This window comes from Lampetra planeri, chromosome 65, assembly GCF_965212315.1.
Source record: "Lampetra planeri chromosome 65, kcLamPlan1.2.h2, whole genome shotgun sequence".
NCBI lineage: Eukaryota > Metazoa > Chordata > Hyperoartia > Petromyzontiformes > Petromyzontidae > Lampetra > Lampetra planeri.
The window spans coordinates 1,894,365-1,920,674 of NC_136171.1; the positions used below are offsets into that span (position 1 = coordinate 1,894,365).

The following is a 26,310-nucleotide window of genomic DNA, read 5'->3' on the forward strand; positions in this document are numbered from 1 at the left end:
AGCACCATATTTTAACACTAAAGCAGTCACTGACTCGCAACAACTTGCAATCATAAGTGACAGAGTTAATTTCGGGTAAAATCAATGAAAATGGGGTATGCCGATAGCATAAAATGAGATGTGATAGAGCAAATCTGAGATCAGATTTGGAATCAGCACCCTTAAATTAGTCTAAAATAGCTGCAAAAGTCCAGGCCAGAAAATAAATAGTTGACCAGTGTAATAAAGTGTTTTTTGGGTTAGGTCGCGCTATTTACAAATGTGTCGTAACCCTCCAACCCTAGCCGACACGGCCAAACAGTAAAAAAAATGTGTCACGTTTACTAAAGACAAATAGTTCACTACCGAATAATGATGCTGACTGGTTTGAATAATGGATGACCAATTGCATGTAGGATGATTACTATGTGGTAGAAAAGGATAGTGACGGGTTGAATAAAGGATGGATACTATGTGGTTGAACAAAGTATTAGTGACCGTGTGGTTGATTAAAGGATGGTGGTGTTTGCGTGGTTGAATAAAGGATAGGGAGTTTGGTTGGCTAAAATATGACCGGTTGCATAAAGGATGGAGACTGGGTTGTTGAATAAAGGATGGTAAAGGATGGTGGTGTTAGCGTGGTTGAAGAAAGGATGGCTGCGGTTGATTAAAGGATGGCGACTTTGGTTTAGGTCGAATAAGGGACGGTGGCTGTGTTGAACCAAGGCAGCGCACTGCTGAAACGACGAATGCGGTGGGACGGAGGGGGACGATGCGAAATGTTCCACCTGTAAAGTTGTCACCTGTAGGGGGGTGGGGGGTTGAGGTTGCGGGGGGTGGGGAGTTGAGGGGTTGGCGGGTGGTTGGGGGGCGTTTGGGTTGTTTGGGGGGGGGGGGTGTTGGGGTTGGGGGTGGTTGGGGAGGTTGGAGGGTGGGGGGCGTTGGGGTGGTGGGTTGGGGGGTGAGTGGGTGAGGGGGTGGGGGGAGTTGAGGTGAGGGGCGTTGGGGGGTTGAGGTGGGGGGTTAGGGGCGTTGGGGTGGGGGGTTGGGGGGCTTGGGGGTAAGGGGGTGGGGAGCGTTGGGGGGGTTGAGGTGGGGGGCGTTGGGGTAGGAGGGGTGGGAGGCCACGTGACCGCGCTCCGCCAATCGGGACGCGCGCGCGGGCGTGTGGCTGTGCGGACGTGGCGCTCGTTTGCTGGCGCGGGAAAACTGACAGTCGACGAAGCAGAGAACGCGACAGTCCACAGAGAGGGTACACACAGTCTACAGAGATACCACACACAGTCCACAAACATTCTACAGAGAGTCTACACACAGTCTACAGAGAGTCTGCAGAGAGGGTACGCCTAACGACACGTGCGCTGCGGTCTGTACGGTATGTGAGCAGTGCACACACCACCACCAAACCACCACACCGCACCACGCCACCACCACCACGCCACCACACCAACACGCCAACACACCACCACGCCACACCACACGCGTGCACGCCGCGTACACACAGAGACTTGACGCGAGTTTCAAACGCCGTGCGCGTAACTTTGTATGGAGTTTTTGTGTTGTGCGTGCAGTCTATATACATACAGTCTATACACAGTCTATATATGTAGACTGTATTGGTCTGTGCGGAGTTTCACAGCGGCACACGTGCAGTCGATGTTGGACTGTGTGCAGTGGGCACGCACCTCTAGTACAGTCTATACACAGTATATATATAGTCTATACATACAGTCTTATATATATACAGACTGCATTGGTGTATAACCCCGCTACATTACGGTACTTGCCATGATATTACACGCAGTGGGTATGAAGGATACACACGCAAAGTCTTGACTGCATTGCAGTTTACACGCCTCTTGCAGTATCTATACGGACTGCATGTCGTACACAGTACTTCTACAGTATTTCTACAGTACTTCTACAGGACAAAGATCCCCCGTGTAGCCTTAACATTGTAGGGGCAAGTGCTTTCAGCGAGTAGCAGCGGCACACGTGGGGGTGGGTGGCCAGCACCACGCACGACCGCCTTTGTCTCCCCAGCAGTGATGTTTACGCACCGGGTACTTATTTGAGGCTGAGTCGACCTAGGGGAGGCCCAAGGACCGGTTCAGATAATCGTCACTTGGTGTTGTTAGCCGTGAGCGGGAGTCGAACTCGGGGTCGCCGGGTTCGTAGCGCTAACCGCTGCACCACCGCTCCATACACACAGTACACACACACAGACACACAGTACACACACACACTTGCACACACACAGTACACACACACACACACTTGCACACACACAGTACACACACAGTACACACAGTGCACACAGTACACACACAGTACACACAGTGCACACAGTACACACACAGTACACACACACAGTACACACACAGTACACACATAGTACACACACACAGTACACACACAGTACACACACACAGTACACACACAGTACACACGCTTGACAAACCTGAGTGCAGCAATGAAGCAAATGGACAGTGGTGAGATGTATGGATATAGAACAAGTGGCCATCATTTGATATCTTACAGAGAGAGGGTCCTTGCAGACATCTGACATTTGCGCCAGCATTGATTGAAAAGTTTTTAAAATATTTTCAGAATGGGAATATTTGTTTATGCCGGAGGAATCTGATGAGTTATACAGCTAATTTTTTCACAGATGTCTGGGAATGTAAACTTAATCTTTTTTTAAATGTTACCAGGTAAGGCCCCCCCCACTGAGCTCTTTTTCAGAAGCGACCTGGCTATCACAAATGATTGCAAGCTCACTGAAGTGGCTTATCACTTGGAGATTTACGGCAGCCAAATAACTCTAAACGCCTGACGCTGATCCTAAATGTGGAGGGAATAACCGGAGGATCCGGAGAAAAATCCACGCGACCACGGGAAGAGAGTGACACACAAATATACAGCAGCAGGCGTCAGGGTCGGGATCGAAGCCACGACCTCCTGTATACCAGGCGAGGTAGTTAACATCTCCTTGTCACCGTGATGATGATGGCGAGAGAGAGACACGCAAACTCCCAATATACAGTAGGCGTCAGGGTCGGGGTTGAAGCCATGACCTCCTGCATACCAGACGAGGTAGTTAACATTCTAGCCACAGTGGCACGATATTAATTCCCCCTGAGGGCACAAATATTTTACTGAAACACCTCTGCTACTGGTGGAACAGGTAATTTGGGGAAACCATACCTGTCAACAACTAATCAGTGCCCTACCTTATTACATACCAATTCAGACCTTATTGGTCACCCCGTGCCCTTATACATCTCAACATTCATCTTACAAAGTCCCATCGCAAGGGAGAAAAATTAACAAATAGACTTTTTTTTTGCTCATCATTGAAACGGCTGTACGCCGTATGGACCTGAAAACTCTATTTCTCTGAAACAAGAATACGGGGTAAACCGTGTGGGTTGACACGGTATGATTATTCATCCTTGATTCAACCACAGTCACCATCTTTTATTGGACCACAATAAACAACCTTTATTCAGCCCCACAGTCTCGATCCTTTATTCAACTTATGAGTCGGCTGTGCCGCGCTTGTGCGTAGGCGCCGTGGTGATGGAACACACATACACCATCCTTTATTCAACCCCACAGTCATTATCCTTTATTCAAACACAGTATTCATGCTTTATTCGACCACAGCCACCCTTTATTCAAGCCCACAGTCCCTATTCTTTACTCGACGCGCGAGTCGGCTCTGCGTGTGTGCATAGGCCCCACTGCGGTGGTGATGGGCCGATGGATCTGGAGGAAGCTTTCGTGGTCGTTGGCGCCTGCGGTCCCTACCAGCGCCGTCGCTGTGGCCTGCTGCTGCTCGTGCAGGTGCCAGGACGACAGCGGCGTGGCTCCCACAATCATCGCCGTCGTCATCGTTATCATTATCGTTGTCATCGCCATTATTGTCATCAACGGCATCGTCATCATCGTTATCGTCATCATCGGCATCATCGTTATCATCGTCATCATCGTCGTCATCATCATCGTTGTCATTGCCGTCGTCATCGTCATCATCGTCATCATCGTCATCATTATCATCGTAATCGTCATCATCGTCGTCATCGTTATCGTCATCATCGGCATCGTCATCATCGTTATCATCGTCATCATTGTCATCGTCGTCATCGTTGTCGTCGTCATCGTCATCATCGTTATCATCATCATCGTTAGTATCGTTATCATCACCCTCACTGTCATTATCCGTCGTGATCATCTTGATACACCTTTATATTTTACACCTCCAAACTCTACCCCACCTCCATCAGGTTAATCATCAAAGAAACAAACGATTTATTTTTTCTTTTACCAGGTAAGGTCCGGCTGAGCTCTTTTGTAGTTCTTTTTCAGAAGCGGACCCGGCCATCACAAACGATAGCTCAACAGAGAGTGACTTGTCATCATCACGTGGAAATTTATAGCAGCAGCCAAACACTCTAAACACGTGGTGACGTTGATTCTAAATGTGGAGGGGAAAAACCGGAGGACCCGCAGAAAAATCCACGCGACCAATGAGGAGAAAGACGCAGCAAACTCCAAATATACAGCAGCAGGCGTCAGGGTCTAGATCGAACCCACGACCTCCTGTATAGCAGGTGAGGTAGTTAACATCTCGCCACTTCGGCACCCAGTTTCTAACTCGCTGTGCCGGATGGAATTCAGCATAAAGCAGCAATTGATTTAAGTGGTGAGCCCAGCAGTCACCGATTCACCCTCCAGTCTCTCGCTCACTCACCGGCGGTCAATCACCTTGTCACTCTTCTATCGCTACTACTGCTACTACCGTGATTAGCTTTCCTGTGAGCTTCAATCACCGATTCACTCCACCCATGGTGAGCCGAGGACTGGGATGAGCGAGTCGGTGAGTTGCTGTGACCTGCAGCGTGACGGTTGAACACGGTGTTGATGAGATAAAAAAACAGCCAGTGTCTGGACGTCCCGAGTCCTCCACACAGGGTGGAAGAAATGAACGAGCGAAGTTGTCGGGACCGGTTACTTCGTGGCGAGATGTTAACTCCGTTGCCTGGTACGCAGGAGGTCATGGGTTCGATCCCAACCCTGTGTGTGTCTCTTCTCCCCCTCTGGTCGCGTGGATTTTTCTGCGGGTCTGCCGGATATTCCCTCCACATTTAGAAGCGTGCGTTTAGAGTGTTTGGCTGCGATAAATCTCCACGTGAGAAACTACTTCGTTGAGCTATCGTTTGTGGCCAGGTCGCTTCTGAAAAAAAATTGTTGATAGCATTGGCACTTCCAATAAGCACGGTTTTGCGATGTACAGTGCGAAATAATTTCAACATACATACATACAGAATGAGAGCTCTATGGCCACAGAGCAATAACACGAGAACCATTGTCCCAAGCTATTGTAAATACGTATGTATGTTGAACGTCTTTCGCACCGTACGTAGCCAATCGTGATAATCGGAGGTGTGGGAGATGAACAAGAAACTAAACACTCTAAGCAGTTCTAAAGAAATGAATTTGTGAATTTAGATTTAAAAGTGCATACCTCCCTTAATTCTAGATTTGAAGCATACCTCCCAGCGGCTTCCTAAGGGGCCGTTCATAAATGACGTCACGCACCTGGGGGGGGGGGGTCAGACATTTGTGACGATGTGTAACGAGGGGGGGGGGGGGGTTGAGGAATGTTCTACTTAATTAAATAGACTTTTTAATAAATGTTTTCTCCTACAACATCAGAGTGCAGCGGCACATTAAATACGCACTAAAATGACAATAGTTTAGAGCGATTTGAAGAATGTTTACATTTTTCGGGGGGGCAGAGCTTTGTGACGTCATATTTGAGAGGGGGGGGTCTGACTTTTTGCCGTGTGACGAGGGGGGGGGGGGAAATCGTCCAAAATCGCGTGACGTCATTTATGAACGGCCCCTAGTATTGGCAGGAAGAGTGTTCCAGACGGCCGCCGATGCGCTTCTGAAAGCGTGCGACGAATGTGTCTTTGTTTCACGGCCAGTCAAAAGAACCGCCGTCGCTGCGAGTGATGACCGGAGTTCGCGTGGCGATGGTTCAACGCCCTTCGACGAGACCAGCGGGCGAGGTAACGCGGTGTTGGGAATCTCCGTGTCCCTCCGCAGGTGTACTTGGCGTTCCAGGCTGTGCTGATTATCCTCATTGGACAAATCCCGTCCGCTGGCCCCACGCACCCACGCGCCGTCTCCCCGGAGACCTCCCGCAGGACCTCGCCTCCCTTACCAGCCGCCAACGGCTCTTCTGTAGTCACAGAGGTAACGCGGCACGTCTCAGCGGCAAGCCTCAGGGACACGCCTCAGCGGCACGCCTCAGGGACACGCCTGTTGTGGATCTGTAAATGTTGTGGATTTGCTCTCCAACATACCCCGGGATTAGCACGCACGGTTGGCTACGTATGATGTGAAAGAAGTTCAACATGTGTAGATGCTGCACCGGTCGTCCGTGGTTCCTCCTCCTGGCGCCTCTTGAGTCGTCATCTCTCGCGCAGAGCGAGTGAATCCTGTGCGGCGGTGGTGGCGGCAGCGCAGTGTTGCGAGTTAAGAATCAGAATCTTTATTTAGACTGCAGATGTCCAGCAGGGGCATGGGGGTCAGAGGGTTACAAAAACAGTTTAGTTAAGGTAAACGCATCGCTTCACAAATATATACAAATACAGTTATACCTCGGTATACGACCGCTTTGGAATACGTCGAATTTGGTATACGTCGTGTTTTGACGAGAAAAACACATCTTGGGATACGACGTCTTGCTTGGGATACGACGTGCTTGCTAGAACTTGTATGGGTCGGGATGAGTCACCGCGTACCCGTGTAGACCCCGTTCACCACTCCTCCCCTCCCTCACCACCATCCTCGTAGGCTATCAACTCCTCTCAGCAAGGTAAAGTGATGTTACTTTTTATTTCAATTTATTTTAATTTATGCATTTATTTTATGTATGTATGCATTTTAATAATAATTAGTGTCTAAATTATTTTAAACAACACCATTAATGTATAATATGTCATACAAAATATCATTTCTTATACTCTGGAACGGATTATTTCCTTTCCGTTTATTTCTTATGGGAAAAATTTGTTTGTATACGTCATTTTCGGTATAAGTCCTACCTTCTGGAACGAATTAACGACGTATACCGAGGTACCACTGTGAAACTAAACCATCTTTTGTTTTACAATATATAAAGGAAACAAAACAATTGTCTTTATTCTTAACAATCCACGGAGATTGCATGAGAGATGTTTTTTATCTTATTGCATCGTGTGTGTGTGGGGAGCGGAAGTGAAGCGGTTAGCGTGCTGCCCTATGAACCCAAGTTCGATTCGCGCTCACAGCCAACACCATTGACGATTATCCGTATCGGTCCTGGGCTTCCCCTAGGTCGACTCGGCCTCAAATGAGTACCCGGTGCTATGTGTAAACATCGCCGCTAGAGACGTAAAGGCGGCCGTGCGTGGTGCTGGCCAACCACACAGTAGGAGGCACAGGTGGTGCATCAGCCAGTCATCTCAGTAAATCGACCTGTGGCACCTGGGTCTGCCCCGTGACCTCCTGCCAGCGGGCGTTCGACACTTCACGTGGCCTCAAGGTGCACATGGCCTGGCACAAGCGTTGTGGTGACGTCGCCGCCACTTAGTGGCGAATGGCGGTTGGTTGGTTGGTGTTTATAGAGGTGGTGTGTATATGTGCGTGTGTGTGTGTTTATAGAGGTGTGGGGAGCGATAGTGTAGTGGTTAGTGGGCTGCGCTATGAACCCGGCGACACGGGTTCGATTCCCGCTCACGGCCAACACCAGTGACGATTATCTGAACCGGTTCTGGGCCTCCCCTAGGTCGACTCGGCTTCAAATGAGTACCTGGTGCGGTGTGTAAACATCGTCACTAGGGAGACAAAGGCGGTCGGGCGTGGTGCTGGCCACCCACCCCCTCGTGTACCGTTCCGGCCTTCATAGGTGCTCGATAACAGCACTTGCCCCTAAAGTCTGTTAAGGCTATATGGGGGATCTTTGTTGTTTATAGAGGTGGTGTGAATATGTGTGTGTGTGTGTTTATATAGAGGTGGTGTGTGTATGTACGTGTGTGTGTGTTTATAGAGGTGGTGTGTATATTTACGTGTGTGTGTGTTTATAGAGGTGGTGTGTATATGTACGTGTGTGTGTGTTTATAGAGGTGGTGTGTGTATGTGTACGTGCGTGCGTGCGTATGTGTTTGTGTGCAGTGGGCTCTGGGAGATGACGCTGCCCTCCTGGTGGGGCTGGCGTCCTCGCTCTACTTCTGCGGGGTGTTGCTCGGCTCCCTCGTCTTTGGCCAGTGCTCCGACCTGTACGGCAGGAGGCGCGTCTACCTCATCGGTACAGAATACGCACAGAGACGTCGTGTGCTGCTCGCTAACAGCTCCCCCCCCCCACAGTCTGTTAAGGCTATGCGGGGGATCTTTGTCTTTGTCACGGTGGATGAGATGTTAGCTACCTCGCCTGACGATGCGTGTTTATTTGGAGTTTGCGTGTCGCTCTGTAAACTATGAACTGAACTCTTTTCATTTTAGCAGGTAAGGCCCACTGAGCTACCAGGATCTCTTTCAGAAGCGACCTGGCCACAAATGGCGGCTCAACAAAGTTGGTTATTGTCGTGTGTATATTTATAGCAGCCAAAGATAATTGGTTTTTTACCCTTCTATCTGGCAACAAAACTGACACCTTTTTCATGTTTGCATAGACCACAATACCTGCAGCCATAATGCAAACAAAAAACATAACTCTGATAATCTATGCAAATATGACTCCTTGTAAAAAAAGGTGTCAGTTTTGTTGCCAGATAGAAGGGTAAAAAAACAATTATATTTTTTACTGGCAAATGAGGTTCCAATGGAGCAGCCATAGACTCGATTAATGTATGTTTCTAAACATGGAGGGGAAAAACTGGAGGAGCCGGACAAAAATCCACGCGATCACGGGGAGAGAGAAATTAAATCTACAAATATGCAGGAGTCAGGGTTGAGATCGAACCCATGACCTCCCGTATACCGGGTAATAGAGTTAACATCTCGCCACCACGAGATAAACGTACCCCCGGATAGCCTTTAACCCTTTAAGGCTACACGGGGTATCTTCATCTTTTTTTGTCCTGCCAGCCTTCGTAGTTGCTACTCTCTCACAGCACTTGACCCAAACAGTCTGTTAAGGCTACACGGAGGATGTTTGTGGTTTTTTTTGCCGTGCCAGCCCTCCTAGGTTCTGCTTGCTAAACAGCACTTGACCCCAACCGTCTGTTAAGGCTACACGGGGTATCTTTGTATTTGCCATGCCGGCCTTCGTAGTTGCTACTCGCTTACAGCAATTGCCCCCAACAGTCTGTTAAAGCTACACGGGGTAGCTTTGTCTTTGTATTTGCCATGCCGGCCTTCGTAGTTGCTACTCGCTTACAGCACTTGCCCCCAACAGTCTGTTAAAGCTACACGGGGTATATTTGTATTTGCCATGCCGGCCTTCGTAGTTGCTACTCGCTTACAGCACTTGCCCCCAACAGTCTGCTAAGGGGATCTTCGTCTTTGTGGGGGCGTCGTGGGCGCAGGGCTGCTGGTGGATGTCTTGGGCGGCCTCGCGTCGGCGCTGTCCCCCACATGGCGCTGGTTCTGCGCGTCGCGACTCGTCGTCGGCGTCGCCAACGGCGGCACCGCCCTCGTCTCCTTCGTCCTCCTCCAGGAGTACGTGGGCTCCGCCTACTGGGGTAGCACCGGTAAGTCGAGCCAACGCGCGCTCGCCACCCCCCCCCCACGACACACAAATTTGTAATGGCGTCGCGGCTGTAAAACGAGCCCGCGAAAACGTTCGCCAAGGGGACCGCATCGTGTGCAAAACTTTTCTGTGGTGCGCTGCCGTGACAGGAGACTATGAGATCCGGCCGTGTGCCGCGCGGTGGTGAGTGAACGTTCATTTGTACACGGAGGCTTCCATGGCCAAATATTACGATTCGCAATTGGTTACTTTTTTGTTTACTTTGGTAACTTTCGAGGTTAGTTTGGTTACTTTTTTTGTAACTTTTTTGGTTACTTTGGTAACTTTAGAGGTAACCTTTTTGGTAATTTTTTGGTTACTTTTTGGTTACTTTAGTTGCTTTTTTGTTACTTTGGTTAAAAAAATTGGTTACTTCGGTTACTTTTTTGGTAATTTTTGGGTTACTTTTTTCGTTACTTAGTAAACTTTTTTAGTCACTTTTGAGTAACTTTTTGGTTACTTTGGTAACTTTTTGGTTTACTTTTGCCGAGTTTACATTGGCTTCCGGTTGCCGAACGAAAACGTGTTGAGGTCGCGCTCATCACACGCACGCAAAGTGCTCGCCACGAATGAACCACGATACCTCGCTGATCTTGTCAAGGAGGACACACCCATCACCATGCGAACTCCGGTCATCCTCGCAGCAGCAGCAACAGCGGCTTTTGGTTGACCGTCGAATAAAGACGGTGACCGCATCGCACGGCGCTTTCAGATGTGCTTCTGGGGCTGTCTTGAGCGCTCTTCCTTCCTATAACACATTCTGCTCGGTCAATGGCCAGGGTTAACGGCGGCGTGGTGTATTCCGCAAATATGCCCGACTGTGAGGGTGGGCACAAGCCGGCGTGAGTAGGTTAAACGTTGAGTTTTATAAGGGCACCACGGGGTGACCAGCCCCTCCCCACCCAGCCCCTCCCCACCCTCCCCTCCCCACCCAGCCCCTCCCTCCCCACCCAGCCCCTCCCTGCACGACGGACACAATAATCCCCTGTGGGCTGGTGTAACCAGGAGGTTCCTACCAGTATTATCTGTTCTCTGTCAGATGAAGCATTCCCGTCAGGAATATGGAGAAAAGAGTTGGTGCAATAACGCAGCCTTGCTTCACACCTTAACTTCGATTGGCTCTGAGGTTTCACCATCAGAGAGGATGACAGCCTTCGTACCGTCACGCAACAGACGGAGGAGGTTAACACATTTTGTTGGGCAGCCATGTCTCAGAAGGATTCTCGATAGTGCATCACGATTAACAGTGTCAAAAGCTTTAGTCAAATCAAAGAAGGCCATGTACAATGGTAGTCTCCGCTCCTGGCACTTCTCTTGGAGTTGACGGGCTGAGAAGATCATGTCCGAGGTTCCCCTGCCAAGTCGAAAGCCAGTCTGCGACTCAGCAAGGAGTTTTTCAGCAAGTGGTAGAAGTCTGTTTAGTCGGATTCTTGCCAGTATTTTTCCAGCAGTGGCACGAAGAGAGATTCCTCTGTAGTTGTCAAAGTCTAACTTATCACCTTTTTTGAAGACGGTGACAATGATGGTTGCATGTTGGTCTTTTGCGAGTTTCAGGCGTAGAGTCATAAAACGCTCATTGATACCAATTGGAAGCTCACTTCAGCTGTCGATGAGCACGATGTCTATTGCAAATCCTACGCCATGCAGGTGTCATTCATGCGCTGGTTTACCCTTCCACAAGAAGGTGTAGCCTCCACTTAGCTCAGTCAGTTGGCCTTCATCCGCCAGACGGGTTTCGCTGAGGGCGGCAATTTGGATATTAAATCGTCTCGGCTCGCGTGCCACAAGAGCTGTTTGGCGCTCTGGACGTTGCGAGTTTGGGTTGTCTGTGAGGGTCCTGACATTCCAGGATCCAATGTTCAGGTTATTTTTCTTGTTGTTTCGACCGCAATTATTGATGCTCCCTCTGGTCGCGGTAAGCCAGACAGGATGTTGCTCAGCAGGCTACGTTTAGGGCACCTTTTCTCACCCCCTCCCCATTTGGGGTGAGCAGAGTGGATCCTCGTGGGCTGTTCAGTCACAGCTACAGCTGCCGGGATGCAATCCTGCCTAATCCGAGTGCATGGCGACATTCTAATAGCTGCCGCCTTTGTGCTGTGTTGTGACTAGGAGATTCTAGCTGCATAGGCCTGCCCAGCTCACCACTTGCCAATCGCCCAAGGGCTTTGGGTGCGTAGTGTGGTGGTGCGATGGCACAGTTTCCCTGGAGGGTGCCAGTGCGTGAATTAATTTACGTGCAGTGTCTGTTGCACACCAGCTACCGCACGGGGCTTAACCAGGAACCAAGCCTGGGTCCAATGGCGAGGCAGAAAACCAAGACGACTGCAAGGCTTGTCCTGAAGCACCAGACATCCAGTGGCTCCTCCGCCATGTGGCTCCACCGTCAAGTGGCCAACGCCCCACCGAGGTGGGCCGTTGGCCACTTGGTATCCACCCGGGATTTTGTCGGGGTTTACTCCCTTAGCCTAAGTGGCTAACCAGAGCCCCGTTAGGCTGCGCGTTTCAAGGTGAGTCCAGACAGGCCTTGTTGGTTACCGAAGCGGCCCCGGTGGTCGAACCACCCACCATACTTCGCCCTGTCTGGCAATCCTGTACTTTACCTGTTACCACCTCCCACGACGTGGACGAGGGGTTGGTTTTTGGGAGGCATACATACACCACTACTATAGTACACTACACTATACACTACTATAGTACACTACACTGCTATACGCCACACTATACACTACATTACTATACACGACACTACTTTGTACTACAATACACTACTGTGGTGGGTCCCACGGAGGCAGACACTGGTAACGTGGAGGCAACACGTTTATTATACACCCCAACAGGGTAACTACATAAACTACATAAACACCCGGGATAACTAACTATGTCGTAACTACCACGGAGCTAGACCCCAACAAGGCCACTATATAAACGCGGCAGGTCAGTAAATTACGACCCACGATGTCGAATGTGACGACCGAAGCCCGAAGAACATAAACTGAAGAGCGTAGCACGGCGGGTTGATTCCAGAAGACAGCCCACAACGCTCCCGGGACTGCCTTTTATCCTCCTGAGCGTGGCCTCGCTCCGCCCCCGGCCACGCCCCCTTCGGGATCTTCCCAGAAGGTTCTGCAACCTTACTTAACGTATCCCCCTTCTGGCCCCCGTCCTTATCCTCTGCTGGTCACGTGCCCTCTTGGGTTCACCGAGACTGTCCCGTATGTCATACGTGACAGAGAGAGGCTCTAAGACGCACAGTTACACTCTTCTCTCTGGCGCTAACGCCATAGTGATTCAATATACATCACTACACTACCATACACAACGCTACGATACACTACGTTACTATTTGCATGGTTGGCAACGTACGGTGCAAAAGAAGTTGAACATACACACATATAAATGAGTACCTGGTCCCTGTGTGTAGTAAACTTCACCATTTTGGAGTTTGTCCGACCTTCAGAGGTGCTCACGAACAGAACTTGCCCCATCAGTCTCTTAAAGGTTATACGGGTGGTCTTTGTCTTGTGTGTGCGTACGGGGAGCGGTGGCGCAGCGGTTAGCGCTACGTCACTAACCGGGCGACCCGAGTTCGATTCCCGCTCACGGCCACCAACACCCAGTGACGAATATCTGAACCGGTCCTGGCTCTCCCCTAGGTCGACTCGGCCTCAAATGAGTAGCCGGTGTGATGTGTAGTAAACATCGCCACTGGGGAGACAAAGGCGGCCGGGCGTGGTGCTGGCAACTCACCCCCTCGTGTGCCACAGTGCCGGCCTTCGTAGGCGCTGCTGCTCGCTACTAACAGCACTCGCCCCAACGGTCTGTTGAAGGTTACACGGGGGATCTTTGTGTTTGTGTGCGTGCGTGCTCAGGGTCCCTGTACAGCGCGTTCTTTGCGCTGGGCCTGGTGGTGTTTGCGGCGCTGGGGGTGGCCGTGAGGCCCTGGCGCTGGCTCACGCTGACGGCCAACGTCCCCGGGGTGCTGCTGCTCCTCGCCTCGCTGTAACCACCCCCACTACACGCCGCCCCGAAAACACAATCCTTTAACACAATTCTATAACACAATCCTATAACACATTCCCTATTACACAATCCTATAACAATTCTATAACACGGGTGTGCATGTGTGTGCGCGTGTGTATGCGTGTGCGCGTGTCCGTGTGTGTGCGCGTGTATGTGTGTGTGCGCGTTTTTGTGTGTGTGCACGTGTTTGTGTGTGTGCGCATGTATGCGTGTACGTGTGTGTATGTCTATGTGTGTGTGTGTGCGTGTGTGTCTGTGTGTGTGTGCGCGTGTCTGTGTGTGCGTGCGTGTATGTGTGTGCGCGCGTGTTTGTGTGTGTGCGCGTGTATGCATGTACGTGTGTGTATGTCTGTGTGTGCGTGTGTGCGTGCGTCCGTGTGCGTGCGTGTGCGTGCGTGTGTCTGTGTGTGTGTGTGCGTGTGTCTGTGTGTGCGCGTGTCTGTGTGTGTGTGCGTGTATGTCTATGTGTGTGTGCGTGTGTCTGTGTGTGCGCGTGTCTCTGTGTGTGTGTGCGTGTATGTCTATGTGTGTGTGCGCGTGTCTGTGTGTGTATGCGTGTCTGTGTGTGCGCTCGCCCCCCCCCCAGGTGGCTGCTGCCCGAGTCCCCGCGGTGGCTGCATTCCCGTGGTCGTATCGTGGAGGCAGAGAAGACGCTGTCCCTCATCGCCAGGGGCAACGTCGGAGCCACGGCGACCGGCTCCCTCCCCCCGCCCCAAGTGCAGCTGCGCCCGCTGCGAGGCTCGGGGGAGGTGGGGGCGGCGAGGGGGGGGGGCGCGGCGGGGGGATCGCTGATGGATGTGGGGACTCACCCGGTTCTGCGCACGCGCACGCTCGTCATGATGTACACGTGGTGAGAGAGAGAGAGCGACACGCGGCCGGAGAGCTTCGCTCGCACACACGTGACGTATGTATGTACTCCTCTGCTTATGAACATTCGACTTACGAACTTTCAGAGATACGAACAAACCCCGTCCGTATGTCCAGTTGCCCGTTCGGACCGAGAGTCGTAAGTTCGACCGCCGCGCAATAGATGGCGGTGGTGGCATCTACATCTGCAGAACGTGAAGAATCAGTGGCATCTACATCTGCAGAATGTGAACAACCAGTGGCATCTATATCTGCAGAACATGAAGAACCAGTGGCGTCTACATCTGCAGAACGTGAACATCCAGTGGCATCTACATCTCCAGAACGTGAAGAACCAATGGCATCTATATCTGCAGAACGTGAAGATCCAGTGGCATCTACATCTGCAGAACGTGAAGAACCAGTGGCATCTACATCTGCAGAACGTGAAGAACCAGTGGCATCTATATCTGCAGAACGTGAAGAACCAGTGGCATCTACAGAACGTGAAGAACCAGTGGCATCTACATCTGCAGAACGTGAAGAACCAGTGGCATCTACAGAACGTGAAGAACCAGTGGCATCTACATCTGCAGAACGTGAAGAACCAATGGCATCTACATCTGCAGAATGTGAATAACCAGTGGCATCTAAATCTGCAGAACGTGAAGAACCAGTGGTATCTACATCTGCAGAATGTGAATAACTGGTGGCATCTACATCTGCAGAACGTGAAGAACCAGTGGTATCTACATCTGCAGAACGTGAAGAACCGGTGGCATCTACATCTGCAGAATGTGAAGAACCAGTGGCATCTACGTCTGCAGAATGTGAAGAACCAGTGGCATCTACATCTACAGAACGTGAAGAACCAGTGGTATCTACATCTGCAGAATGTGAAGAACCAGTGGCATCTACGTCTGCAGAAGGAATGAAACAGGGGGATTTATCCACAAATATGGCTGTCGCCTGATGAAGCTAGTTGTATTTACGCGATCTAACCCAAAAAAAACCTGTATTATGGATATTGGCCACGAAAGCCTACGTGTTAAGCTGTGTGTACTGTGTGCCATGTGCACTGTGTCGTGTGTACTGTGTGTACTGTGTGTGCAGGTTTCTTGTGCAACCTCGTGTACTCCAGGCTGCGTGTACGATGTGTCGTGTGTAGTATGTGCCGTGTGTACGATGTGTCGTGTGTGCGGTGTGTGCAGGTTTGTGTGCAGCCTCGTGTACTCCAGGCTGTGTGTACTACGGGCTGTGTGTAGTATGTGCCGTGTGTACGATGTGCTGTGTGTGCTGTGTGTGCTGTGTGTGCTGTGTGTATTGTGTGTGATGTGTGTGCTGTGTGTGCAGGTTTGTGTGCAGCCTCGTGTACTACGGGCTGTGTGTACTATGTGTCGTGTGTACTGTGTGTGCTGTGTGCGCTGTGTGTGATGTGTGTGCTGTGTGTGCTGTGTGTGCTGTGTGTGCTGTGTGTGCAGGTTTGTGTGCAGCCTCGTGTACTACGGCCTCACGCTGGGCGTGGGAGACCTCAGCCGTGACGTCCACATGGGGCTGGCGCTCTCCGGGCTGGCGGAGCTGCCCTCGTACCCCCTGTCCCTGTTTCTCATCAACGCCTCCTGGTACCCACCTAGTGCATCGTGCACACAGTACACACCGCGCACAGTACACACAGTACACACAGTACACAGTACACACAGTACACACAGTACACAGTACACATGGCACACGGCACACCGTACACACGGCACACAGTACACACAGTACACACAGTGCACGCAGTACACACAATACACACGGTGCATAGTACACACAGTACACACGGCACACAGTACACACAGTACACACAGTACACGGCACACAGTACACACAGCACACAGTACACACGGCACACAGTACACACAGTACACGGCACACAGTACACACAGTACACAGTACACATAGTACACACAAGCACATAGTACACACGGCTCATAGTACACACGACACCCATCTACGCACGTCTATAAAGGTACAGTGGTACCTCGGTATACGTCGTTAATTCGTTTCAGAAGGTGGTAGGACTTATACCGAAAATGACGTGTACCAAACAATTTTTTCCCGTAAGAAATAAAGGGAAAGGAAATAATCCGTTCCAGAGTGTAAGAAATTATATTTTATATGGCATATTATACGTTAATGGGGTTGTATAAAACAATTTAGACACTACTTATTACTAAAATGCATATGAAGAGAATATTTTGAAGCACTTCTTTAGTTCACTAATGCACAGCTACACTCGTTCCACAACCAACCCCGGTCCCACAGCGCCCTTTAACCCATCCCCAATACACATTCCCGTCTGGCACGCCTTGGTCCGGGTGACGTCACTGCCCTTTGACCCCTGACCCCTGTCCAGCGCATTCCGCCCTTTAACCCATCCCCAATACACATTCCCGTCTGGCACGCTTTGGTCCGGGTGACGTCACTGCCCTTTGACCCCTGTCCAGCGCATTCCGCCCTTTAACCCATCTCCAATACACATTCTCGTCTGGCACGCCTTGGTCCGGGTGACGTCGTGTTTGCGTGGTGCGTGTCCGTGAGGGTGGCTCGCAGATCCCCTACACATACATAAATTAAAATAAATGTAGAAATTAAAATAAATACTTAAATAAATTAAAATAAATGCATAAATAAATTAAAATAAATGCATAAGTACATTACAATAAATTTAAATAAAAAGTAACATCACTTTGCCTTGCTGAGAGGAGTTGATAGCCTACGAGGATGGTGGTGAGGAAGGGGACGAGATGTTATTTTTTTTGAAGGAGAGTCCCCTTCCATTAAAACTTTAGGAAGCTGAAATTCTGGGGTTTTTTCTCTTTCTCTTTTCTGTCTTTTTTCTTGACTTGGACCTGGTTGAGGCTCACCGGGTTTGAGTTTTACTAAAAACCTGTCCATTGAAGTTTGTTTTTGCCTTCTTCTAAGAATGTTCCTGAAGTGTGACATTGTCTGGTCATTCCACACAATACTGTTATGGCTCGTTAGAGCTTTATTGCGGGTGGGGTATACGCGGGCACGCGGTGACTCATTCCGACCCATACAAGTTCTAGCAAGCGCGTCGTATCCCAAGCAAGCGCGTCGTATCCCAAGACATTTTTTTCACGTCAAAACACGACGTATACCAAATTCGACGTATTCCAAAGCGGTCGTATGCCGAGGTATGACTGTACAGACGGAGGATCCTCTGTTTCGCCTTAAGAGGCTGTTGGAGCAAGTGTTGTTAGCGAGCACCTGGCCGCCTTTGTCTCCCCAGCGGCGATGTTCACACACCGGACCAGGTATTCATTTGAGGCGGAGTCGATTTAGGGGAGGCCAGGACCAATTCAGATAATCGTCACTTGTGTTGGCCGTAAGCGGTGGTTTGCCGGATTCTTAGCACGGCGCGCTAATTGCTGCACTGCCACTCCCCACACACACACGTACATATACACACGCACCGCTATACGCACACACACACAAGTACAGATATGTTGTGCCGCAGAATCACACGGGGACGAGGAATGCTGTAAGGGCTGTTGCCGTTTATTAAACACTGTTGAAGTCAACACTCTAACTCACACCAGAGGTAGGTGCTCTCTATCGGGTTCCTTTACCCCGGACTCTGAACAGTACCTGGTCCTGCCTTCGGCTATCCTTTAGGGCTCTCCAACTCGTCTGCCCGGAGCGGGGGTTTATCTAACACTGCCCGGCGACGAGGAGGGAGAGACACCTTGCAGCCGATTCTTGCCCTGGCTCCCCAGGGGGTCCCACTTAAGTTCCCCTTTGGCGGCATCTCCCCCTAGCTCGGATCCGCCTTTGTTCCCGTAGGTACCTCTTCCACCATGACGTGATCCCTAACTGTCAACTCGCTCGCAGTTCCCTCTGTTCGCCCCCTCGTGGTTGCTCACAATACTCCTCTACATATACATATCCACCACTATAACCACGCACATACACACACAAGACAAATATCTCCTGTATAGCCTGAACAGACTGTTGGAGCAAGTGCTGTTAGCGAGGACCTACGAAGGCCAGAGCTGCACACGAGGGGGTGGGTAGCCAGCACCACGTCCCTGCCGCCTTTGCCTCCCCAATGATGGTGATCTTTACACAAACTGCACCAGACACACATTTAAGGCTGAGTCGTCCTAGAGGAGGCCCACGACTGGTTTAGATATTCGCTGTAACTGTTCCTGGCCATGAGCGGAAATTTAACTCGGTTCGCAGAACAGCGCGCGAAGCACCGCACCACATTGGTACACATACGCAATGGAAAATAGATCCCCCAATTGGTCCACTTGGGCTGTTTAGACACGTGCTGTTAGTGTGCACCACATTGGAACCCAGGCTTCTCAGTGTTTCTGACTTGGCCATTCTAATCTCGGGCACCACGGTGGTGAGACATTAACTACCTCGCCTGGTATATAGGAGTTCGTGGGTATGATCCTGACCCTGACACCTGCTGTAATTTTGGTGTTTGCATATTCTTCCTGTGGTCATGTGGATTTTTCTCCGGGTCCTCCGGTGTTTCGCTCCACGTTTAAAATCACATCTTTAGAATATTTGGCTGCAATACATTTCCACATGATGATAAGCCACTTCGTTGAGCAATCACTTGTGACCAGGTCGCTTCTGAAAAAGAGCTACGTAGTAAAGTGGGCCTTTCCTAGTTAAATACAAAATAATTTTGTTTGTGAACCCACAAGGCTGGGATTGGCTGAGCCTGCAGGGCTGGGATTGGCTGAGCCTGTGTGGTTGGGAGTGGCTGAGCCTGCGTGGTTCGGAGTGGCCGAGCTTGCCGCTCATTTTGTGTCTCACCCCCCTCCCCCCCCTCAGGTGCGGGCGCAGACGCGGTCTCTCGGGATTCCTGAGTTGCGGGGGTATCGCGTGCATCGTCGTTGCGGCGCTGGTGACGCAGGCTGGTGAGCGCGAGGGTGAGTTGGTCTCGTGTGTGTGGTGGTGCGGGCTGCACTACGAAGCCGGTAATATCCCGAGTTCGATTCACGTTCACGGCTGACACCGGTGATGATTATCTGAACCAGTCCTGGGTCTCCCCTAGATCGACTCGGCCTCAAATTGAGTACAGTAAAACCTTAGATTGCGAGTAACTTGGTCTGCGAGTGTTTTGCAAGACGAGCAATTTTTTTTGATAAATATTAATTTGATAAACGAGCGAGGTCTTGCAATACGAGCAGTACGTACAGTATACGCTTTGTCTGCCGAGCGTCACGTGATCACAACTGAGCCGATGGTTCTTCTCTTTCTCTCGCTGCGGGATTGTGGGTAATCGTCTCCCATGCTCGGTCTCAGTCGGCGTGCCTCACTCGTAGAGTCAACATCCGTGCGAGCGTAGACTGTTCACTATAGTGTTGTGACCACGTGTGTGGGCGTAAAGCATTTTTTATTTTGTGTCCAAGTGTAGTGACTGTTCTTTAGTAACTGTACTGCAACAATGGCCCGCTCCTCTCCTCTCTCTCGTCTCCCTCACACCAGCCACGATTAAATGTAATGAATACATTTGATTACTTTATATTAAATGTAAATAATAAAAATATAAAAAGGTATTTTGTATTAATCATTTTTATATGAATACAGTATTTTTGGGTTGTGGAACGAATCATCTGAGTTTCCATTATTTCTTATGGGGAAATTGATATGCGAGTGCTTTGGATTACACAAAAGCGGCCGGGCGTGGTGCTGGCCACCCTCCCCCTCGTGTGCCGTGCCGGCATTCATAGGTGTCCGCTAACAGCAATTGTTCATACGGTCTGTTCAGGCGATACGTGGGATTTTTGTCTTTTTGTGGTGCGCAGTGGCGCGCCAGTACCTGGCCCTAGCAGGGAAGCTGTGCATCAGCGCTGCCTTCAGCATCGTCTACATCTACACCTCCGAACTCTACCCCACCTCCATCAGGTTAACCATCATAAAAACTAAAATATGTTTTTTTTTTATCAGGTAAGGCCCCACCGAGCTACGTAGCTGTTTCAGAAGCAACCTTGCCAACGCAAGTGATAGCTCAACGAAGTGGCTCATCATCATCATCGTGTGGAAATTTATAGCAGCCAAACACTTTAAACGCGTGATGACGATTCTAAATGTGGAGGGAAAAACCGGAGGACCCGGAGAAAACTCCACGGGGAGAGAGACATGCAAACCCAAAATATAACAGGTGTCATGGTTGGGATCGAACCCACGACCTCCCGTATACCAGGCGAGGGAGCTAACATTTCCCTACCGTGGTGCCGTAATAACGATTTAATAATTTGACAAATGTATCCAGGAGAGTTGCACTCGGGGTTTTTAATTAAAAAATGTTTTTCAGACAACTGGTGAGCAATTACACGGCTGGGAGGCAATCGGATGCGCTTTTGTGGCCGTCTGGAACGCTCTCCTTCCATTGTTAGATTGAAAAACTAATTTATTTAGCACTGACAAGCTGCATTATAACACCTGCATTGTAACGAGCTGTGTTATAGCGAGTTCATAAGCAGCTGCGTGATAACAAGCTTGTTATAACGATCCTTCTCGCTCCCCCGCCCCCCCCCAGGAATGTCGCCCTGGGCTTGAGCTCCACGTCCTCCCGTCTGGGCGGGATCCTCGCTCCATTTATCCCCAGTCTGGTGAGGCGGGGTCACGTGGGGTCACGTGGGGTCACGCGGGGTCACACGAGGTCACGTGGGCCTTGCCTCGGCAAAATAAGAAATAGTAAATAGTAAACAAAAAGTAATGGCAGGGTCACTCGGGGTCATGAGTTCACACGAGGTGATGCAGAGTCATACCCTGGTGACGTTATTGTTGTACGTGTGTGTGTGATTGAGTGTGTATGTGTGTATAGGTGCGCAGTGGCACAGTGGTTAGCGCCCTGCACGGCCCGAGTTCGATTCCCGCTCACGGCCAACACCAGTGACGATTATCTGAACTGGTCCTGGGCCTTCCCTAGGTCGACTCAGCCGTAAATTAAGTACCTGGTGCGATGTGTATAAAACATCTTCACTGGGGAGACAAAGGTTGCCGTGCATGGCTGTGCTGGCAACCCACGCCCTCGTGTGCCGTGCCGGCCTTCGTAGGTGCTACTCGCTAACAGCACTTGCCCCAGCAGTCTGGTTAGGCCAGGGGTCGGCAACCTACGGCTCCGGAGCCGCATGCGGCTCTTTACGGGCTGCTTCTTGACGATATGTACGTATGTACAGTATGTACTCAGATGCATTGCGGCTCTTGAAATACTGAATTTTGTACCGAATTGGAAAGAAATGGCTCTTCTTGTTATTTTGGTTGCCGACCCCTGGGTTAGGCGATACGGGAGATATTTGTATTTGTGACGCACATTGTATGCGAGCACGCGCACGTGTGTGTGCGTGTGTGAATGCACATGTGTGGGTGTGTGTGAATGCACATATGTGGATGTGTGCGAATGCATATTTGTGTGTGAATGTTGTCTGGCAAAAACAACCCCCTACCTCCTCGTTGGTGCCGGATGGCAACGCTGTGGTGGGAAGTGCCGTGGGGGGAGGGCCAATTAGATTGGTCATTGCCCTCATGGCGTTTGTAACCACCACAGCGGCCAAATGGAGGCTCTGGACGGGTGCAAGGGGCTGGTAACACCTCCACCTTCAATTAATTACCACAAAACCACAATTATTTTTTTCTACTAAGCTTGTGCTGGAGGCCCCGGGGGGACATGTGTCTATGATGTCTCCTGGCCAAACCCCATTTGGCAAAGCCAGGAGACTGAATCCTTACCCTCGGGGCTCCTCCAGAAACAACAAAAAACCACCACGGGTGGCCATGTGGAATGTTCAAACGCTCACTGCGGAGGAGAGGCTGCCACTCCTCTGTCGGACCGGTACTGCCTGGATCTCTGTGGTATTCAGGAGGTCCGGTGGACCAGCTCTGGCTCCTGCCACCATGAAGGGTGGACATTCCTCTATACAGTGAGGGAAAAAAGTATTTGATCCCCTGATGATTTTGTACGTTTGCCCACTGACAAAGAAATGATCAGTCTATAATTTTAATGGTAGGTTTATTTGAACAGTGAGACAGAATAACAACAACAAAATCCAGAAAAACGCATGTCAAAAATGTTATAAATTGATTTGCATTTTAATGAGAGAAATAAGTATTTGACCCTTCTGCAAAACATGACCTAGTACTTGGTGGCAAAACCCTTGTTGGCAATCACAGAGGTCAGACGTTTCTTGTAGTTGGCCACCAGGTTTGCATACATCTCAGGAGGGATTTTGTCCCACTCCTCTTTGCAGATCTTCTCCAAGTCATTAAGGTTTCGAGGCTGACGTTTGGCAACTCGAACCTTCAGCTCCCTCCACAGATTTTCTATGGGATTAAGGGCTGGAGACTGGATAGGCCACTCCAGGACCTTAATGTGCTTCTTCTTGAGCCACTCCTTTGTTGCCTTGGCCATGTGTTTTGGGTCATTGTCATGCTTGAATACCCATCCACGACCCATTTTCAATGCCCTGGCTGAGGGAAGAAGGTTCTCACCCAAGATTTGACGGGACATGGCCCCTTCCATCGTCTCTTTGATGCAGTGAAGTTGTCCTGTCCCCTTAGCAGAAAAACACCCCCAAAGCATAATGTTTCCACCTCCATGTTTGACGGTGGGGATGGTGTTCTTAGGCAGCATTCCTCCTCCTCCAAACACGGCGAGTTGAGTTGATGCCAAAGAGCTCCATTTTGGTCTCATCTGACCAAAACACTTTCACCCAGTTGTCCTCTGAATCATTCAGATGTTCATTGGCAAACTTCAGACGGGCATGTATATGTGCTTTCTTGAGCAGGGGGACCTTGCGGGCGCTGCAGAATTTCAGTCCTTCACGGCGTAGTGTGTTACCAACTGTTTTCTTGGTGACTATGGTCCCAGCTGCCTTGAGATCATTGACAAGATCCTCCCGTGTAGCTCTGGGCTGATTCCTCACCGTTTTCATGATCATTGCAACTCCACGAGGTGAGATCTTGCATGGAGCCCCAGGCCGAGGGAGATTGATAGATCTTTTGTGTTTCTTCCATTTGCGAATAATCGCACCAACTGTTGTCACCTTCTCACCAAGCTGCTTGGCGATGGTCTTGTAGCCCATTCCAGCCTTTTGTAGGTCTACAATCTTGTCCCTGACATCCTTGGAGAGCTCTTTGGTCTTGGCCATGGTGGAGAGTTTGGAATCTGATTGATTGCTTCTGTGAACAGGTGTCTTTTATACAGGTAACGAGCTGAGATTAGGAGCACTCCCTTTAGGAGTGTGCTCCTAATCTCAGCTCGTTACCTGTTTAAAAGACACCTGGGAGCCAGACATTTTTCTGATTGAGAGGGGGTCAAATACTTATTTCCCTCATTAAAATGCAAATTAATTTATAACATTTTTGACATGCGTTTTTCTGAATTTTGTTGTTGTTATTCTGTCTCTCACTGTTCAAATAAACCTACCATTAAAATTATAGACTGATCATTTCTTTGTCAGTGGGCAAACGTACAAAATCAGCAGGGGATCAAATGTTTTTTTCCCTCACTGTACCTGGGCAGTGTGCTCATGACCGGTTTGACAGCAGAGGTCTCACTCCGAATCAGTCGAGCGGCATTATCTTTTCATCCGTTGCGTAACCCTGTGTGGAAGCTACCTGGTCTGTCGCTCTGCACGAAGCTTCAAGTCTTCTCGGCCACAGTCATTCCCTCCCTTCTCTACGCTTGTGAAACGTGGACCCCCCTAATGGAACATCTTCACCGGTTAGAAACATTTAGGCTGGCCTGCCGACGATCCATTCTGGGTTTAACTAGGCTGGATTGTGTGAGGAGCTCACAAATCCTTGAAAGATCTGTGCAAGGTCCCATCGGTGAGCTCCTCCGGCAGGCAAGTCTGCGTTGGCTGGGTCATGTAGCCCGCATGCCCAGCCACCGCATGCCTAAACAGCTTTTGTTCGGCCGGATCGAGGGGGCTGAACGGGCGCGGCACAGGCTAGAGAAGAGATGGAGTGACGTGGTACAGGAGGACGTAGAGCTGAGTGGACTTGCCGATGGCTGGTACCAGCGGTGTCAAGATCGGCCTCTGTGGAGGAGGCTCGTGAAGGACCCTACTGGGCAGTTGGAGGCAGTCACACCATCCAACAACAACAGAGGGCGGAGGAGCAACGTTCATAACAACGAGCGGAGCGCCGTGTGGCTAAAGCACAGCAAGTTGGCACAGTAGGGGGCACAGGTGGTGCATCAGCCAGTCATCTCGGTCATCTCAGTTAATCGACCCGTGGCACCTGGGTCTGCCCCGTGACCTCCTGCCAGCGGGCGTTCGACACTTCACATGGCCTCAACGTGCACATAGCCTGGCACAAGCGTCATGGTGATGTCACCGCCTCTTAGTGGCGAATGGCGTTTGTTGTGTGAATGCACGTGTGTGTGAATGTACGTGTGCGTGTGTGTGAATGCACGTGTGCGTATGAATGTACGTGTGTGTGTGTAAGGCTCTGTGTGTACGCGTGTGTAGGGAGCGGTGGCACGGTGATTAGCGCCTACTGCAGCTATGGACCCAGCCAATGAACAGCGGCAAATATCTGAACCAGTTTTGGACCTACCCCTAGGTCGACTCGGCCCTAAGTTAAGCACCCGGCACAATGTCTCAAACGTCACTGCTTGGGGGGACAAAAGCGGTCTGTGAAAGGCTACGCGGTGGGGGCCGGTGGGGCACCCCCTTTTATATTTTTAAATCCTTTATATTAAGTTTGATTGCTTGCTTAGGACCGTGCAAATCTTTCGGTCGTTTTTTAACCCACTTCCCGTGATCCAATCGAGCTGACATTTTCCACACAGACTTTTTTTCCAAAATTTTACACTTTTTAGGACAAAAATATTATATTTAATTACCAATTGCTTAATGGTGCAATGCAATCATCTGACCCATAGGTGGCAGCCATCTCAAGCCAGAGGACGAGAGGACTCTAGCCACCACGCATATAAAGGATTTATAGTGAAAAACTTTGTTTTTACGGGTTATACTTATTCTTTGCGTGCACAGAGCTGGGTGATGCCCTCTCTTCCCTTCATGGTGCTGGGTCTGGCCGGAGTCTCCGCCGGGTGCCTCTGCCTCCTGCTGCCCGAGACGCTGAGGCAGCCGCTCATGGAGACGCTGCACGACCTGCCGGGCCCCACGGCCACACGCAAGGTGCTCTACAATACAGGGACGTGCGGTCAGGGGAGGCAGGGGAGGCAGAGAGGACTCTAGCCACCACCACCTGCCATACTCCAATGAAAACACTGGTCAACAAAAAACGTTTTTTTCTGGCCTGGACTTTTGCAGCTGTTTTAGACTAATTTCAGGGTGCTGATTCCAAACCAGATTTGCTCTATCACATCTCATTTTTATGCTATCGGTATACCCCATTTTCATTGATTTTACCCGAAATTAACTCTGTCACTTATGATTGCAAGTTGTTGCGAGTCAGTGACTGCTTTAGTGTTAAAATATGGTGCTGTATTTTTAGGATAGTGCGTTTATAATATCATTTTATGTAGATATCCACATTTATTTAATATTTTTCTTCTGCAGTTTTTATTGAAAATGCAATATTTGACATCTCAAAAACTTGATGTGATAGACAAAAATTCCAAATTTGGAATCAGCACCCCAAAATTACCTTAAAACCGTTGGAATACCTCATGCCAG

The 26,310-nt window shown here is 50.1% G+C and overlaps 1 protein-coding gene across 1 annotated transcript in view; it reads left to right on the plus strand.

Moving 5' to 3' along the window:
• The first annotated feature begins 1,112 nt into the window (after window positions 1-1,112).
• The window catches only part of SLC22A15 (solute carrier family 22 member 15), a 28,573-nt gene continuing 3,375 nt past the window's right edge, over window positions 1,113-26,310 (plus strand). The window contains exons 1-12 of the mRNA XM_078619922.1: window positions 1,113-1,354; window positions 3,720-3,828; window positions 6,097-6,246; window positions 8,209-8,341; window positions 9,561-9,725; window positions 13,633-13,762; window positions 14,370-14,633; window positions 16,111-16,251; window positions 19,487-19,584; window positions 20,464-20,563; window positions 21,198-21,270; window positions 25,663-25,809. Coding sequence (XP_078476048.1) covers window positions 3,745-3,828; window positions 6,097-6,246; window positions 8,209-8,341; window positions 9,561-9,725; window positions 13,633-13,762; window positions 14,370-14,633; window positions 16,111-16,251; window positions 19,487-19,584; window positions 20,464-20,563; window positions 21,198-21,270; window positions 25,663-25,809 — 1,485 coding nt within the window. The 5' untranslated portion in view covers window positions 1,113-1,354; window positions 3,720-3,744. The remainder of the gene's footprint in view (window positions 1,355-3,719; window positions 3,829-6,096; window positions 6,247-8,208; window positions 8,342-9,560; window positions 9,726-13,632; window positions 13,763-14,369; window positions 14,634-16,110; window positions 16,252-19,486; window positions 19,585-20,463; window positions 20,564-21,197; window positions 21,271-25,662; window positions 25,810-26,310) is intronic.